This window comes from Cydia splendana, chromosome 27 (assembly GCF_910591565.1).
Source record: "Cydia splendana chromosome 27, ilCydSple1.2, whole genome shotgun sequence".
In the NCBI taxonomy this organism is placed as follows: Eukaryota; Metazoa; Arthropoda; class Insecta; order Lepidoptera; family Tortricidae; genus Cydia; species Cydia splendana.
The window spans coordinates 4,710,850-4,729,926 of NC_085986.1; the positions used below are offsets into that span (position 1 = coordinate 4,710,850).

At 37.2% G+C, this 19,077-nt stretch overlaps 2 protein-coding genes across 2 annotated transcripts; one reads left to right on the forward strand and one right to left on the reverse strand.

The window, feature by feature from the left end:
- Positions 1-1,711: 1,711 nt before the first annotated feature.
- On the forward strand, positions 1,712-5,395 carry LOC134803628 (gastrula zinc finger protein XlCGF57.1-like). The gene is made up of 2 exons (XM_063776412.1): positions 1,712-1,931; positions 3,440-5,395. The coding sequence occupies exons 1-2, from the start codon at positions 1,712-1,714 to the stop codon at positions 4,666-4,668; spliced, it is 1,449 nt and encodes a 482-aa protein (XP_063632482.1). The 3' UTR covers positions 4,669-5,395.
- Positions 5,396-11,985: 6,590 nt separating this feature from the next.
- On the reverse strand, positions 11,986-18,178 carry LOC134803648 (zinc finger protein OZF-like). Its single transcript, XM_063776432.1, has 2 exons — positions 17,992-18,178; positions 11,986-13,358 (listed from the first exon to the last, which is right to left on the reverse strand). The coding sequence occupies exons 1-2, from the start codon at positions 18,176-18,178 to the stop codon at positions 11,986-11,988; spliced, it is 1,560 nt and encodes a 519-aa protein (XP_063632502.1).
- Positions 18,179-19,077: the final 899 nt, after the last annotated feature.

Consider the following 19,077-nt stretch of genomic DNA (forward strand, 5'->3'; position numbering starts at 1 on the left):
ATTTATAACTTTATTCGGTTTAGTTTCAATAAAGTAAATTTTATTGCAAATTTAATGTATATATTTTACTTCCATGTAAGTACCTACCTACCTACCTAACCTTCGAAAGAATAAGAGTATACAGGTTGGCTAAAAAATAACTGCATTCCTGTTGCTAGGGAGGTTTTGGGTTTATACTGAGCAACTTTTACCATGGGACCAACCCCGAAACCGCGAAAAAAAGATTTACCCTCCCGTAGAAAATGGACCAGCCATTTTGAAACAGCCAAATTTTTATTTCGCGATTTAGGGGTTGATCCCATAGTAAAAGTTGCTCAGTATAATCCCAAAACCTCCCTGGCAACGGGAATGCAGTTATTTTTTAGCCACCCTGTATAATTATATATTAAGAAAATGCAGAATCAAACAATAACAAACAATACTAAAAACATTTAAAATGTGTGATCGTGTAATTAATAATTCCCAATTAATACCAAATTATTAATCTGCGGTTTCTACTCTTGGTTTCTCCGATTCTACGATTCTTCATACATCAATATTATCCTTTATAAACTGAACCGACTGATACATTTTTTTTTAATTGCCGCGTTTGTTGCAGGTTCATCTTTCATTAGCCAGACTCTAATCTTTGGTTTACGGGTACCTACCTAAATAATTTGATTTAAACAATCCCTTAGTTTGAAATGATTGAACAAGATTTTCAAATAAAAATAATAATTTATAATTTGACCAAGAACTGTCTCATTTCAAACACAGACAGAAAGAATCATGTCTTTGTATTACACTACAAGCACCAAAAAACCGGGCAAGTGCGAGTCGGACTCGCGCACGAAGGGTTCCGTACCATAATGCAAAAAAAAAAAACGAAAAAAAAGCAAAAAAAAACGGTTACCCATCCAAGTACTGACCACTCCCGACGTTGCTTAACTTTGGTCAAAAATCACGTTTGTTGTATGGGAGCCCCATTTAAATCTTTATTTTATTCTGTTTTTAGTATTTGTTGTTATAGCGGCAACAGAAATACATCATCTGTGAAAATTTCAACTGTCTAGCTATCACGGTTCGTGAGATACAGCCTGGTGACAGACGGACGGACGGACGGACGGACGGACAGCGAAGTCTTAGTAATAGGGTCCCGTTTTACCCTTTGGGTACGGAACCCTAAAAAAAGGATGAGTATAGTTGACAAATTGTGTTGCCAGACTATATATATAAATACTTTAAAAACCGGACGAGTGCGAGTTGGACACGCGCACCGAGGGTTCCGTACTTTTTAGTATTTGTTGTTATAGCGGCAACAGAAATACATATTATTATCATCTATGTTAATTTCATCTGTCAATCACGTTTCATGAGATACAGTCTGGTGACAGACAGGCAGACGGACAGTGGAGTCTTAGTAATAGGGTCCCATTTTTACCTTCTTTGGGTACGGAACCCTAAAAATTACTAAACAAATAACTGTTTTTTTCTATTTCATTTTAAACAATTTAGATCAGTTAAGAAAGTGCGTGAAACGAAAAAATATCAACTGTCATTTGTCACTGTCACTGTCAGTCTGCCAGGGTGTCGGGTGAACTCGGGTGTCAGGCGTCAGCGCATACCTCCCGGTCAAATTTCAACGGAATTCGTTTAATGATAACGAACGTTGCTCGCGTGGTGATTTATTTGATGGCCAATTTGCCGCGGACGTAAACTAAAGTTACTTAACATGTCGCTCGAAGATGTCCGAGTAAAGGAAGAGGAAATAACTGTTAAGAAGGAGCCAGATTGGGACGCCCAAATACTTAGGGACTGCAAAAAGGAGTCCCCGCTCGAAGAGGAGAGTGTGAGAGCGTTCGATGAACTATATGCTGACCATCTGGTGAAAAATGAGCTCGTGCTCGGTCCTGAGTTGTTCCAACGGTCTGACAGTGCCTATGCAGCCCAAAGTAAGTCCAAAAATGTTAAATTAAAGTTACAGATGGGCAGAATATGGAGTTTGCCGAATACGAATATTTGGTTCAAATCTTGCCGAATTCGGTTCATTTATAATATTCTAATAACCCATTCGAAAAAGTTTTAGTTACCTACATTAGCAGCTAAAGATTAACCACTTCTTAGGCAATTCCTTAAAATTAACAGGTCAAAAGGCAAAGACAAAAAATTTTGGAGAAAGTTAATCTGTTTGGCCTAAAGGTTGACTAGTAGAGAATGCCTTGTAGCATTAAGTCTGCCTTTTGTCACTATATTTTTTACTGTGCAATAGTTTAAATAAATGTTACGGTATTACAACAAGGCAAAAAAAAATGCCAAATATGCGGCAGTTTAACCAAATAATTCGGCCGAATACAAATATTTGAGTTGGCTGAATACCAAATAATTACTGAATACTGGGCCCATCTCTAATGTTAATTTATTTTGAATTATTTTATTTTATGTAACACTATTTGAAGTGAATATGTCACATCAGACTGTGCATTTATTTAAAAATTATTAAATTAGTGTTATTATAACATGTGTTAATTTTTAATAATATTAAAGAACATTTTTGTTAGTAAAATCATGTGCTAGAGAGGAGATACTTATAGCCGTTGTCCATGCCTACGTTCACTTAGGCCCGCTTGCAACATCCCACTAACCCAGGGTTAAGCGGTTGAACCATTAACCCAGTGTCAAATAGTACTGGAAGGTTATAGGTTTTCGCGGGCTTGGTTTCCGCAACTCGACGTCATATTATTGCGCCTATTTTGCGTGATGGGTTGGCGGCACTATTCTTGCCAACCCAACTCTACCAAGAAGCCTAGCAGACCCTTGACGTTGCCGACGACTTCTGGGAGAGAACCCCGGTGAACCGACGTGTTGTGCCCGGTATTCTGCCACCCCTGGGCATTCGAGAATGACGTGGGCGGCTGTCTCCTCTGCCTCCATGCATGCTCTGCAGAGGGGGCTATCTGTAACACGTAGGGTTAATAGGTGCTTGTTAAATTGTACTGGTAGCCATGGTAACTCCAGGTTTAACCGGTTAACTCGGGTTAGTGGAACGGTGCAAGACAGTGGGCCTTAGAAGTTGTTCAACTGACAGATGTGTTAAGCCATAGTTACATAAACTTCCTTTAAAACCTGTAATGTTTATTGATCATCTAGTCTAGTATATTGGTGAATGACAATATTTTTCACAACAATCTAGATTTCTGGATTTGAAATGGCAGTTTGTGATAAATATTTATTTTTAACAGATTACTTAAGGTGATTTGTTGATTACTAAAAATGCTATCAAAGAATATTCTATGTATGTTGGGTATATGATAGTCTTAATTCATAATAATATTTAAAATAAGATAATATTTATTTCACTGGGAAATATCCCAACCTTTTCATATGGCAAGTTGATTGCTTATAATGTATGTAAGGGAAACCAAAGTATAAACATATAATAATGTAAATGTTTATTTTTCAGATGCCCTTGACCCATCTCTGATGAAAACTTGCAAGCAGGAGCCAGGCTTGGAGTCTCAATGCAACCAGATGCAACCACAACCACAGCTGCGAGACTGTTTCATAAGACTTGAGCGAATCCCAACCTCAAAAATTAAACTCGCCAGACCAAAGTATAGAAAACATGACAGTAAATCAGGAATAAAATGCAACCGAAATACACCTGCAATTAGTAAGGCTTATAATTGCAATACTTGTGGTGTAACATTCTCAGTGAAAAGGTTATTTAACAAACACTTGCGACAACACTTACAGCCTTATAAGTGCAAAGTATGTAATATGACATTTACGGATGAAACGCATTTAAGAAGGCATTCATTGTTTCATATTGTTGACAAGAAAAGCAAAACTTGCAGTAATTGTAATGAACAATTTGCATCAAGATCAGCGTTGATCAAACATATTCGGAAACATTTGGAAGAAACAACTTGCCAAATATGTAACAAGAAGTTTTCAAGCACATATTCTCTGGATGTACATAAGCTTATACACACCGGTGAGATACCATACACCTGTGATATATGTGGACAGGGTTTCACATACAAATCTTCCTTGGTTGCTCACATACAACTGCATGATGGATCACAAGAAAAAAAAATCGCATGTGATGTATGTAATAAACGGTTTCCTTGTGAGGCACCTCTACTTGCTCATAAAAGGTCTCATACTGGAGAAAAACCATTCTCCTGTGAAATATGTGGAAGAAAGTTCAGTGCTACAAACAATTTAAAGAAGCACAAACTTACTCATACTAATATGATGGAGCGACGTTTTTCGTGTGATTTATGTAAAAAAAAGTTCATCCGTAGAGATAATCTAATCAACCACAAACGGATTCACACAGGAGAGAAACCTTTTGCTTGCGAAATATGTGAAAAGAATTTCAGATACAAGGAAAGTCTAATGTACCACTTAAGAACGCATTCTTCTGAAAATCCAAAGCCTCACAGCTGCGAAATATGTGGAGACAAGTTTAGAATCAAATCACATTTAACAAGACATCAGCTGATTCATAGTGGAGAAAAACCATTTCATTGTGAAATATGTACAACACCCTTTAGACACAAATCAACTTTAACCGGTCATATGAGAACACACACTGGTGAGAAGCCATACAAATGCGCAGTGTGCGCACAACGGTTCACATCAAGTGGTAATTATAACAAGCATAAGCGAGATGCACATAAGTAACATAAAGTTTGTTTTATAGGATGTATAATGCGCATAAGCGAGGTGTACTTAAATAAAAGACACGACGACGACGACCTTAAGATTTGAAATTTAAAAAATAAGAGAGTGTTTTAGACACAAGCGGCGCGACAGTATGAGTTGGGTCATCTCGCCCGCAAGTTAAACTACCCGTCTATTCATTCCATGATTGTATTTTTAGGGTTCCGTATCTCAAAAGGAAATAACGGAACCCTTATAGGATCACTCGTGCGTCTGTCTGTCTGTCCGTCTGTCACAGGCTAATTTCTCGGAAACTACTGGACCAATCAAGTTGGAAGTTGGTAAATTAGTGACCCAAAGATGGACATGTTTTTTTTTTAATTTTTAAATACATATTTTTGAAGTTATTTGAGAAAATAGCCAAAAAATGACCATCCCCCCCCCCCCCCCCTTTATCTCTGAAACTACTGGGTCTAAAATTTTGAAAATAATACACAAAATAGTTCTGTACCTATAAATGACAGGAAAACCTATTACAAATGTTCAGTCAAGCGTGAGTCGGACTTATGTACGGAACCCTAGAAACGCGAGCCCGACCCGCACCTGGCCGGTTTTTTGTTAAATATATCAATCATGTTACATTATGCTCCCCTGCATGTGTTTATTATGTACCAAGAAAACTATTAATTTTTTTTTACTTGTTTGAATGTAGTCGTAGTATTGGGTGCTAACTTAATGTAATAGTAAATGACACACAATCAATTGTAGAAAATAAAAATGTATTTTTATTTAATAAGGTTTTCACAACTAATCATATTAGTTATAAATTTAAGGCAGTAATATGCTACCTTACCCTAAATTAGCTAGGACAAATCACCGCAAAACAGTTGTAAGTGTTGTAACTAGGATAGAGAGCAAGTTGTTTTAAAGTCATGTTATTAACAGTTTTTGTTTTATATTTTCTAAATTATATTCATTATTGTACCCAAAAATGTACAAAACTTTGCTTTCTATCATAGATGATAGGATCCTATAGATGTGCTATACGCAATGCGACACTATGATTGGTTGAATTTATTTGTTGCCCACCATAATCCATACTAAATTTACGGTGGGGAATAAAAACAACGTGAGACTGACAAGGACAAACTATAATAGCGCTTTCGATGCTACTCCTACTGAAAGATACATAAGACTATCCCGTTTGGTCATTTCCCCCATCCCTCATGCCTGATCCGGTTATATACTAGATTCATGCTTTCTATGTATTACCGTACCTATTTGTTTTTTGCGATAACCTGTCCGAGCTATAATCATAACAATTGTATGATGGTTGCGACATTATGGCTAATAGACACATCAACAGACACTCTCATACTTAGGGCCAGTTGCACCAACCACACCCAACAGACTGATTAACATCACTCTACAGAGTATTATGAAAATTCCAATACAATAAAATTTTGCGAACGCTTTAAGAGCGCTATTACATTTCGGCGTTGAGCGAGTTTAGGTATTTTACGCGCTGCGGCAGGCCGTGCGAGCTCAGTACGCCGATCCCTTCTACCACACTCGCACTACAATGATGGATTAAACATTCTTGATCCTTCGCGAAGCATATTGAAATCAACCATAACAAAACTAACTGTACTTAACTTTTAAAGTTCTAAAACTGTTATTTGGTAAGTACGAAAATACTAAATGCAGTGCAAATGTACATAGGGGCTGTTCATAAATTACGTCATCTATTTTTGACGATTTTTGACCCCCCCCACCCCTCAAATCATCCAAAAATCAAGCTTCGGATGAATCTGTTTCCTCCTACGTCATGTTACCATCATCCGATGTCCAGACCCCCCCCCCCCCACTCCTCCCATTTGAAACGACGTAATTTATGAATAGCCCCATACTCGTACCGTAGAGTTTCGTATCTTTGCCTGCGCTACCTATTTTCGCCTAGTTTGACATAAGTTGCCATTAACAAAATGTTTCTAATGTAAGCCTTACATAAAACTGCTAAATACAAAGTATTTTTCACGGGTATCAACATTCTTCGAACAATCTGCGGCTAACTTCACACAGTTGAACTTTAGTGGGGTTTTTTCGTGACACCGACCACACGTTTTTTTGAACCAGTGTTTTAACTTCAGTTTTAAACGGTGATTTGGACCCGGTAACGATAAACTTTTTACATGATTATATCCTATAACTATTTCTTTTCAATATGAAACTATTATTTAACGGCTAGCTTACGTCTAGAAGTCACAATTGGATAAAACATTGGTGAGGGTACTTTGCGTCCATCTTGTTGCCAAATTTCGCCTACCCCTAGGGTTGACAAATTTTTTGTACCACATTAAAAAAAAATATATTATACGACATTTGAGTAGGTACCAAATAGGTATTTTTATGTCTCACTTTGTGTAAATAAGGTTGATTTGCTGTCACTTACGATAATAACAACAATTTTACAACAATTATACAATTCTGTTAAAAATAATATTTTTTTTAACTTATAAACCATTACTCCCCTTTATTTGGCATGTTGGTTAATTTTTGGCAGCCCTAGCTTCATTATAGAAAATGTATGAAACAACTTCAGACTGTTACCAAACTTCGCCTACTACCCCGTTTTTTAAAAATATGCCTAGTCTGGTGTAGTTAAGGTTCATAGTATATTAGCACATTCCAAGGAGATACGACTTAACATGTGTAAGTCACAGAAAAGTAAGTATTAGCGGCAAGGCATGCCATAGGCGAAGATTGGGAAAAATACCCAAACATCGCCTATTGCCTTTGGGGCCATTTATGACCAACTTAACCAATGAAATTCTAAGTTTTAGTGGTGTATACTGATAGTTGGGAGTACTAAAAAACATTTTTTCGTCTTAACGGATTAAAATGCTTTCAAATTTGAGAGATTTTTTAGGAAAAGTGTCAAAATCCAGGCGAAGATACGAAACTCTACGGTACTTATGAAGGTATATTACTCGAAAGAAATTATAGGTACCTACTCGCTTATTTACATGTTTCGTCATTGCATTTGGTACCTATAGGTTGTAAAGTTTGTATCAACGAGGGTTTAAAAACGAACTGGTACTGAGGATCTGATGATGATGATTAAGGTGGTCACGGATACCAATCAACCATGTAGTAACATGATTAGGCTCGTTTGATTCGTCTCAACAAGATCTTTGACACTGAAGATACACAGGGTCTGATGATGGAGCTGGAAGGTGGCCACGGGTACCAGTCTATCATGTAACTAAACAACTTCGTGTTTGGGCTCGTTTGATTCGTCTCAACAAGATCTTTGACACAAGACAGTACTCAGGGTCTGATGATGGAGCTGGAAGGTACCATTACCAATCAACCATGCAACTAAACAACATCGTGTTTAGGATCGTTTGATTCGTCTCAACAAGATCTTTGACACTAGGTGATACTCAGAGTCTGATGATGGAGCTGGAAGGTGGTCACCGGTACCAATCAACCATGCAACTAAACCACTTCGTGTTTAGGCTCGTTTTATTCGTTTCAACAAGATCTTTGACACAAGATAGTACTCAGGGTCTGATGTTGGAGCCGGAAGGTGGTCACCGGTACCAATCAACCATGCAACTAAACCATTTCGTGTTTAGGCACGTTTTATTCATCTCAACAAGATCTTTGACACAAGGTAGTACTCAGGGTCTGATGATGGAGCGCGAAGGTGGCGACGGGTACCTGTCAATCATCATCAGCTCCATCATCAGACCCTGAGTAGTATCTTGTCTCAAACATCTTATTGCGAGGAATCAAACGAGCCCAAACACGAAGTGGTTCAGTTACATGGTAGACTGGTACCCGTGGCCACAGTCCAGCTCCATCATCAGACCCTGAGTACTAACTTGTGTCAAAGATCTTGTTGCGACGAATCGAACGAAGCCAAACACGAAGTGGTTTAGTTGCATGGTTGATTGGTACCGGTCACCACCTTCCGGATCCATCATCAGACCCTCAGTACTACCTTGTGTCAAAGATCTTGTTGCGACAAATCAAACGAGCCCAAACACGAAGTGGTTCAGTTACATGGTAGACTGTTACCCGTGGCCACCTTCCAGCTCCATCATCAGATCCTGAGTACTATCTTGTGTCTAAGGTCTTGTTGAGACGAATCAAACGAGCCTAAACACGAAGTGGTGTAGTTGCATGGTTGATTGGTACCGGTGACCACCTTCCGGCTCCAACATCAGACCCTGAGTACTATCTTGTGTCAAAGATCTTATAGAAACGAATAAAACGAGCCTAAACACGAAGTGGTTTAGTGGCATGGTTGATTGGTACCGGTGACCACCTGCCGGCTCCATCATCAGACCCTGAGTACTATCTTGTGTCAAAGATCTTGTTGAGACGAATCAAACGAGCCTAAACACGAAGTGGTTTAGTTGCATGGTTGATTGGTACCGGTGACCACCTTCCGGCTCCATCATCAGACCCTGAGTATTATCTTGTGCCAAAGATCTTGTTGAGACGAATCAAACGAGCCCAAACACGAAGTGGTTTAGTTGCATGGTTGATTGGTACCGGTGACCACCTTCCGGCTCCATCATCAGACCCTGAGTACTATCTTAAGTCAAAGATCTTGTTGAGACGAATAAAACGAGCCTAAACACGAAGTGGTTTAGTTGCATTGTTGATTGGTACTGGTGACCACCTTCCGGCTCCATCATCAGACCCTGAGTACTATCTTAAGTCAAAGATCTTGTTGAGCCGAATCAAACGAGCCCAAACACGAAGTGGTTTAGTTGCATGGTTGATTGGTACCGGTGACCACCTTCCGGCTCCATCATCAGACCCTGAGTACTATCTTGTGTCAAAGATCTTGTTGAGATGAATAAAACGAGCCTAAACACGAAGTGGTTTAGTTGCATGGTTGATTGGTACCGGTGACCACCTTCCGGCTCCATCATCAGACCCTGAGTACTATCTTGAGTCAAATAAATACATATAGAATGTCAGGTCGTTTCAAATATTTTTAATCCTGTCCGGTAGTTTATTAAACTGTACCATTATAAATTATAATACTATAAAAACAGTGCTAGGATCAAAGTCTCTCGTTGCGGTTTACACGCACACAGTATAGCGTTTTACACGGCGCCCGCCGCACACAATGATAAAAAACCTCGTCGTCGCCGTTGAAAATGTGCGGAGTCGACCGACACACGTCCTGCCTCTACAAGCTCTGCCGCGGCACTGAGCTGGCGCAGCGCGCGTCATCGGTAATATAGAGTAGTTTTCAAAAAATTGCCAAAAAATTATAGTAGAATTTCATAAACACTAATGTATACCAACAGTATAAGCAAACGTTGCAGATTGCTTGAGTATGAAAATGACTTCGATATTAAGTAGATTTTCGTAGGAATTGACACTTGTTTCGGAGAGAAAATCGAGTTCGTTTTACTTTGATTTTCTCTTTCTCAAAGGTATGTAGGAAAAATATAGTTTGATATGCCTAAAGTACAGGGTATTAGTAATACAAAATAGCCAGGTTTAGCAGAGTAAAATTCTCAACATTTCCAAATAAGAGCTCGCCATTCAGTGCTTCACGGGGTTTTTCGGAAACGACCATCAGAAAAAAAATCATTACTAATTTAATAAGTCCTTTTTCTAATATTTACAACGATATTTATAAAGATAAGAAGACGCTTTTACTGGAACAAGTACTCATTGTTTCTAATAATGAGCGCAAAGTCCTGAATTTCGTCGACTAGTATCATCAATTTTGCATTATTTCGACTTTTCTTGTAAGAGCGCTCTTAACGGTGACAGACGGTTTGGTGCAACCGACCCTTAGTCTGGTCGTGCGGGTTACATCCATAATGATAAGCAACACAATACAGGTCAATATAGGTCATATACTAAGCAACTTTTACTATGTGTCATTTTACACAAAATAATAGTGCTATAGTTAGTTCACAATTTATACAATTTGAAAAATAACCAGCACGTGAAATGGTTTTTCTTCCCTGCTAGGAGGGATCAAAGTGGCACTTTTCTTACCTGCTAGGAGGGTCAAAGTAACACTTTTCTGTTCTAGCACACTATTTTTACATTTTTTTGCACATAATTTTTTTAGCTTAAATAATCTGTTTAAGCATCAGATTGTGTCAACACTAAGATTTTTTTATTTTCCTCATAGTTGATGTGAAAAGCAGTATGTGTCACACGGTATCAAAATTATTTCGTCTTGGGCGTTAACACTTGAATCCCTCATTACGCTCAGGATTCAATGTACGCCCTTGACGGAAATATATCATTTTGATCCCTTGTAACCTTCGAGCAACACCGGCTTCCGAAGCTTGTAACACAAACTACTATTTCCATGCATGTCACTCAACTGTATTTTTTTTAATATAGAGAGAAACCACAGAATAAATAATAGTACTACCGTACAGAAAGGAAACTTTCTACAAAACCGAAGTTTGACAGCGGTTCAGGGTCGAATCATGCTATCCCTTTCTAATATATGGCACTATCCCTTTCGGCTATTTAGGGTTGTCAAAATTAAAGTGATTATCTTATCTGTGGTCGTGCACGCAAAAGGAAGTCAAGTGGTGTTTAATAATTGCTCGGAGCAATGCTGAGCCGAGCGGAGCCGAGTTTGGCCGAAGTCAGGAGTTTCGCACCCCTGGAGAAACTAGGGTAGAGCCCAACTGTCATATCGTTCGATATCAAGTAACATGCGAGACATGTCAAAATAGTTTGCAATGAACACTTTATTTCGAATAAAACGTCGACTGATATTAGAATAGAGGTCAAATCAATTGCTTTGTTTTTCACAGTGAGTCGAAATTTGAATGTAATTATAAAATCAATACTGATGTTATAATTATGCAATATTAACATATTCACAGATAAGAAATTTGTCCTAACAAAAGAGTTTGTCTTTATGCTGGGTTTGCGGTTTCTGGATCCATCGTATTTCTATTAATTTGTATAATTATATACATAATATATCGTCTGAGTACCCACAACACAAGCCTTCTTGAGCTTACTGTGGGACTTAGTCAATCTGTGTAAAAATATCATTTAAGTACCAAATCTTGACTTCCGCATCGCGGATGTGAGGCTTTAAATATCCGCGTCCGCGGATGTTAAAAAATCTGCATCCGCAACATCCCTGATATAACATTTATTAATATATATATATATACCTGTATGATAAAAAATAAATAAATATTATAAAATAAATAAATAAATATATATATATATATATATATATATATATAGTGTAGATAAGTATTAGTGTATGTGTAGATAAAAAATATTGAGTGATGTTGCAATCACGATCAATTGTTACTTATGTACTTGTCGCTTATGCTTATTCCAATAGCTATTTGTGGCGAATCGTTTTTTACACACTGCGCATTTATACGGCTTCTCACCAGTGTGTGTTCTCATATGACAGGTTAACGTTGATTCATGTCTGAAGGACTTTTTACATATTTCACAACTATGTGGTTTCTCTCCACTATGAATCAGCTGATGTCTTGTTAAACGTGATTTAATTCTAAACTTGTTTCCGCATATTTCGCAGCTGTGAGGCTTTTTAGTTTCACCTCGAGTAGAATGTGGTTTCTTCCCACTATGAATTCGGATATGATGGCTTAATAAATAATGTTTGCACTTGAATGCCTTTTCACAAATATCGCACACGAATAGCTTTTCGCTGGTGTGAGTAAGTTTATGCAGAGTTAAGTCCCTTTTACTAAAATACTTTTTGCTACACATATTGCAAGAAAAAGGTCGAGGTCGGTCCTTCAAATGCGTTGACAAATGCTTGATTATACTTTTCTTGGTGGTACACTTTTTCTCACATATATCACATTGGAATGTTTCTTCTCTGTTGTGAATATTTTTATGATTGCGTAAGGACGAAGCATATAAAAACTTTTTGCCACATTTGTCACATGCATAAATATACTTTTTAGTGTGTGTCAGCTTATGTCTGCATAAATTGGAGTGAGATAAAAACTTATTTTCGCATATTTCGCAGGAGTATAGAATCTGACCATTGTGTTGTCGAATATGAATAGCTAATGCGTGCTTGTATCTGAAATGCATATTACATATTTCACAGTGATACGGTTTCTCTCCGCTATGTATTAGCCTATGTCTGAGCAAACTAGCTTTCCACATGAACTTTCTACAACATACATCACAAGACAAATGCTTCGCTCCGTGTATAACAAATTCATGTCTTTTTAAACCTTTCTGTGTTGTAAACTTCTTGTTACACACTTTGCAAGAGAAACGCAGTTCTGTGTGTACTAATTCATGTGTTCTTAAATACCTTTGCAGTGTAAACTTTCTTTTACATATATCACAAGCGTAAGGTTTATTATGTATACGCAAATGATGGAGAAATGGCTTTCTTTTCATGAATGTTTTGTTGCATGTATCGCAAATGTACATTTTGGACTTATTCACTTTCTTATTAATGTTATTTGTGAACTTTCTTGATTTATTATCATCATTAGAATGGGAAAGTCTTTGCCTTGAGTCTTTTGCATATTCAGATATGCTGACTGATGAAAGGGGTATGCGTTCAAGTCGCACAACGCAGTCTTGTAGTTCAAATTGTTTGAGACACATTGAAACCTGACTTTGCTCATGCTTGGAAGATTTTTCCAGGGATAATTCCCTCCTTCCTTCCATTGCTAGGGCAACTGAAATGAGACAATTAAGACAGATATTAAATCACGTAAGTAAATAAAAGTTAAAAATTAAATTAAATTTGTATGTTCTAAAATGTACATGAAACAGATACTTAATAGTATATTAATTTAAGTGCTAAGAGCTAGCGGTAAGAGCGTGCGACTTACAATCCAGAGGTCGCGGGTTCAAACCTCGGCTCGTACCAATGAGTTTTATGGAACTTATGTACGAAATATCATTTGATATTTGCCAGTCTCTTTTCGGTGAAGGAAAACATCGTGAGGAAACCGGACTAATCCCAATAAGGCCTAGTTTCCCCTCTGGGTTGAAAGGTCAGATGGCAGTCGCTTTTGTAAAAACTAGTGGCTACGTCAAATCATGGGATTAGTTGTCAAGCGGACCCCAGGCTCACATGAGCCGTGGCAAAATGCCGGGCAAAAGAAGAATAGTATAGTATAGTATTCATTTAATTAAGTACAGTTTGTGCCCTATTTTCCAATGGAAAAGTCTCCCAATACAAGTGACTTTACTTGACTTAATGGAAAAAATCCTATATCATTTTATAATGCTAGATTGCTCTGAAACTATGAAACTATTTACTTTTATAATACGATAAGGTATACTGATTTAAACTTTCACGATTATTAAACATTTTTAAATTGAACAACGGGACTTAATCGCGTATTTAAGTTACCTCCGACGTTTCGAGGACGGCTTTGTCCCCGTGGTCTCGGAGAAGACTGGCTCAAGTTGACATCAACATCTTCTAGCTGCGCGAGTTTTTCGAACTACCCGCACTTGGTCTCGTTTATCAGTTTGAACGTTTTGCGCACTAGGGATGTTACTCTGTAGACACACAACACTAACGATATTCGATTTATCGACTGTCGATATTCGTTTCTGCTTACATTTACTAATGACTGGATTCCATGTGGATGAGATCTTAAAACCCTCGTCCCGATTGAAATTGCAATGTTTTTTGAACCAAGTGCGGGTAGTTCGAAAAACTCGCGCGGCTAGAAGATGTTGATGTCAACTTGAGCCAGTCTTCTCCGAGACCACGGGGACAACGCCGTCCTCGAAACGTCGGAGGTAAATCTTAAAACTTAAATACGCGATTAAGTCGCGTTGTTCAATTTAAAACTGATAACTTATGTCTATGCCTGTAATAGGGTATTATACTGTATTTAAAATAAATTAGTTTACACCATGCATGAAATAAAGCACCAGATAATTATTAGGAAAACACAGATAGGAGTTATTTTTAAACACAAATTCTATTTAATAAATCGGATAGAAGTATAAAAAGTAGGCGAGTTGACCGTGACGTCACGATGTAATGTTTCATATAAATTCCATATTAGCAAATCGATTTGACAGTTCTAATAAAAAAGTAACTGATTTGACTAGTAGGAAAATACCCTATTAGTTTATGTAGCTTCAGATACCATAGTTAAAATAATACAGCAAATTTAAGTTTTCATACAAAACTTGTTTTTGTTTTATATGCTGAAGCTATACACGCTGAAATTTTTATCGTTTTGTTCCCGAAGCGTAGTGGTTAGGTATCGATTACACAGCCAAATAAAATTGTCAAAAAAAATCTAGCTCTTAGTTTCAAAATTGCCAAATAAATAAAAAATAATACAGAACTCGAAGCCGTGAGAATAAATAGTAACACAGAAAAATGCCGCCTCAAACCGTCGCCGCCGCCGCGATTTCATTCGTGCTGATTTTCTAAGGAGCTATCCCTCCCGCACCCCGCACGTCCCGCGGTTATGACTTGTGACTTATGACTTGTGGTTATGACTTTTTCGACGTGACGTCAGCGGTGTTACTACGTGTTTTACTCATTTCGTGAAACTGATTTTTCACTTGCTTATTTTTTTCATTTGAAGAGCTAGATTTTTTTTGACAATTTTATTTGACTGTATAATCGATACCTAACCTCTATGCTTCGGGAACAAAACGATAAAAATTTCAGCGTGTATAAACTAATTACAGGCATAGATACATCTCATGTCATTCCCAAGTAGCACAGATTAGTTGTATAGCAGCCGCATAATGAAGTACGAATACGCTTGAAGCTGGAATATAAAAGCTGCATAAGAGCTGTATAAGCGTCTTTTCAGCTTTTATAACTCTTAAATGGGCACAAATTAGGCAGCCTTAAGTTCACATAGCTACTTAAGAGCGTTGTAGCAGCAATTTAACGGAATTATAAGGGGTAACAGGAGTTATAAGAGGTGTATATTGGCTGGGTAAGAGACCACCAGTTACCCTTTATTCAGCTAATATGTCACATGTGCGCCCTAATACCGGGAAATATTGACATTGGGCTGAATAAAAGATAATTAATAACATACTTTTACACCTCTGCCTTAAAAATCAGCTATTATATTTAGTATAGTGACGACGAACGCAGAGGTGAACATATTTATATTGAAGCAAAAACATTAAGCGCAACGACACCATAAGTCATTTTGTTAAAGTGTTTAGTTAAATGTTTGTAGATGATCTTTTATATATTAATGCGAGAAAGATGTTTGGGAATGCAAGTTTATTGACATTATATATATACATGATCTAAGAAAATTTGAGTGCGCCACGAAAATAATCAGTATTTATTTATTTTAATGATATAAATAAGCTATGTGTAAAAACTATTTCAGTGGTTTGGACAGAATTATGAGATAAAAAGTTAATAATACGTTATAGGAAGTACTAAACTAATGATTTAGGTTAAGAACTCAGGTACAAAACCATATTGTTACCCTTAAAAGTTGGAAAAGCAATTTCAATCTTGTAGGTTATATACAATAAAATGGCGGTCAATGTTAAAAAGCAACGTGAACCGTTAAAATTCTTATATGCAGCATACGACTGTTATATATCTGATAAAGATACTTAAGTGAACCACTATAAAGTCCAAGTCGCTATTTCGATACACTAGTGAACCTCTAAACAGTTATAAGGCATCTTATGAACGTTTTAACAGCCGCTATGCAGACAGTCCCAATGGTAGTATAATAGGCTGCTTAGCGGTAAACATGTTCAGCGCTAAGCCGTATTATGCGCCACATGTGTTCGATTATACGTCTATTGGTTTCATAATAGCTCACTCGTTCTCCCTTATAATAAATCAGCGAAATAAAAGCTGCTTTAGCGGTAAACATGTTCAGCGATAAGCTGTATTATGCGCCCCATGTGTTCCATTTATACGTCTATTGGCTTCATATTAGTTCACTCGTGCTCCCTTAAAAGTCAACGTAATAATAGCTGCTTAGCGGTAAACATGTTCAGCGATAAGCTGTATTATGCGCCACGTGTGTTCCATTATACGTCTATTGGCTTCATAATAGTTCATTCGTGCTTCCTTAAAAAGTCAGCGTAATAAAAGCTGCTTAGCGGTAAACACGTTCAGCGATAAGCTGTATTATGCGCCACATGTGTTCCATTATACGTCTATTGGCTTCATATTAGTTCACTCGTGCTCCCTTAAAAGTCAGTGTAATAAAAGCTGCTTAGTGGTAAACATGTTAAGCGACAAGCTGTATTATGTGCCACATGTGTTCCATTATACGTCTATTAGCTTCATAATAGTTCACTTGTGCTCCCTTAATAAGTCAACGTAATAAAAGTCCACAATTACCTCCTTATACAGCACATGGCGTAATTTTATCCACTAAACAGACCTTATAACGGTTAAAGCATTTGATAACCCTTAAAGCTGTATAGGGTCGTAGCAAATATACCTTTATATCACTCTTTGCGTATTAATGGTAGTTTTCAGAGCCGTAATGCAGCTTTTAATCGGCCCTAAGCTATATAAATATCACTGAGATCTATTATACAGCTGTAGGACCACGAGTGTGCTCTTATAAGTGTCTTAATACGCACAGAGCGTTAGATAGAACTAAAAGTGAGTAGTTATAGAGCTATCTGTGCTACTTGGGTTATAGGTGCAAATTTTCATTACAATCCAACACATAGTTTTAAAATGAGAATAAAACTCTGTTTGTACGGGAAGGTAAAATTTGGCCAACTTGCCGTGGACACTTAAAAGAATAGCTTCATGTTTTCTAGATGAGATGGGTGTAGAAGCAAAATCCTTTTGAAAATACTAAATTGAAATAATTGTACACAATGTTGTGTGGAGTTTCTGCAAGCAGGCCTGATTTCATGATTTTGTTTCCTCCAAAATTATTTAAGCAAAGTTCACAGTTAACATTACAGTCCGTTTAAACTAGGGAATGCAAATCGGTTATTAACCGAAACTGCGGTTATTTCCATACAAAAAATAACCGATTTGCATTCCCTAGTTTAAACTAATTATGTACTAACATGGCAGTACCACTATAGGAATAGCCTACTGCTTGCTAATAGGGGATATTACCGCAATCATAATCATAATCATTTATTTGATGCATCCATGGTATTTTACAAAGGTGTTTAAGTTTAATTGAGTACAGCATGGACTCTACAAGGGCGTGGCAACATATAATACGTACATGGGGTACACACTTTCCTATGGCACGTAATATAAAATACCATGGATGCAATGAATAAATGATTATGATTATAATACAAACAGAAAAAAAATGTTCTGCCGCCAGCTACATATATATATATATATATACACACCTTGTGCCGCTTGGGCTTTATCGGGAGGAAACATCACCTCCGGACCGAGCACGAGCTCGTCCTTCACCTGGTGGTCGGCGTACAGCTCAAGTCGCGCCGCATCCTCGTCTGTACAAAGCTCCTCTTTACAGTACACATCCTCGAATAACTCTTCATATTCATACTCATCCTTAACATGCCCTCCCATCCCGAAGGCGTTATAATTATTCTCAAATCGATATCATAGATGGCGCTAAATGTCACAATCAGCCATTATGCAATTTTTATACTACATATTAAGATGGATTAAGAGATATTTAAAGTGTCATAAATTAAAATCATTATAAATGAAATACAAACATTAATAACAACACGAATTCAATGCAATAATTTACAAAATTTGAAACCACAATTATATTGCGACTGGCTACGTTATGAGCAACAGCGCAGGACAATTATGTCGAGCTGTCGAAGTAATATTGAATAATGTCACTAGATGGAGCCACCACGATTCTAGTAAGACCTACGATTCTAGTACCTAATCATTCCAAAACGAAACGAGTGTGGGTTTCTTTTCCTACGTTTTGATTTTCGTTTTAAGACATGATGTGAAGTTTGATTTAGATTAGAATAATTACATTTGAGTTATAAAGTACTTAGTATAAAATGTAAAAAAATGGTACGGTGAATAAACATACCTAATTTAAATGAGTACCTACTTATTTTAAAGTAGGCCTGCCTGACGTTAAAATACAAACTAATAAACTCACATCACAGGGCGATGTCTTTCAAAACACATGAATGCTTTGTTTTTAAACATAATGCAAGTTTTTATTTCGCTTGGTGTCCAAGTCAAACGCGCATTTTACTCCTTTATTGACCGAAGCGTTTGCTAAGGTCTCCGTTTTAACTCGGGCCAAATTTCGTATGTTCGGACGTTCTCCTCGGTTCAATTCTCAACTGATTCTTATCAAATTTTGTGACCAAAATCTAGAATAAAATAGTTCTTTTTCGATTCGATTATTGAATTTTTTTCAAAATGGCGGAAACAAATAGTCGTATCAATATAATAAGTTTTTTTTTCTTTTTGAGAGATATTTACAGTGT

Coding starts and splice junctions, on each gene's coding strand:
- LOC134803628 (XM_063776412.1), top strand. CDS start 1,712: ATGTCGCTCGAAGATGTCCGAGTAAAGGAAGAGGAAATAACTGTTAAG. Junction 1,932..3,439: donor CAGTGCCTATGCAGCCCAAA/GTAAGTCCAAAA, acceptor TTTATTTTTCAG/ATGCCCTTGACCCATCTCTG.
- LOC134803648 (XM_063776432.1), bottom strand. CDS start 18,178: ATGGGAGGGCATGTTAAGGATGAGTATGAATATGAAGAGTTATTCGAG. Junction 13,359..17,991: donor TAAAGCCCAAGCGGCACAAG/GTGTGTATATAT, acceptor GTCTCATTTCAG/TTGCCCTAGCAATGGAAGGA.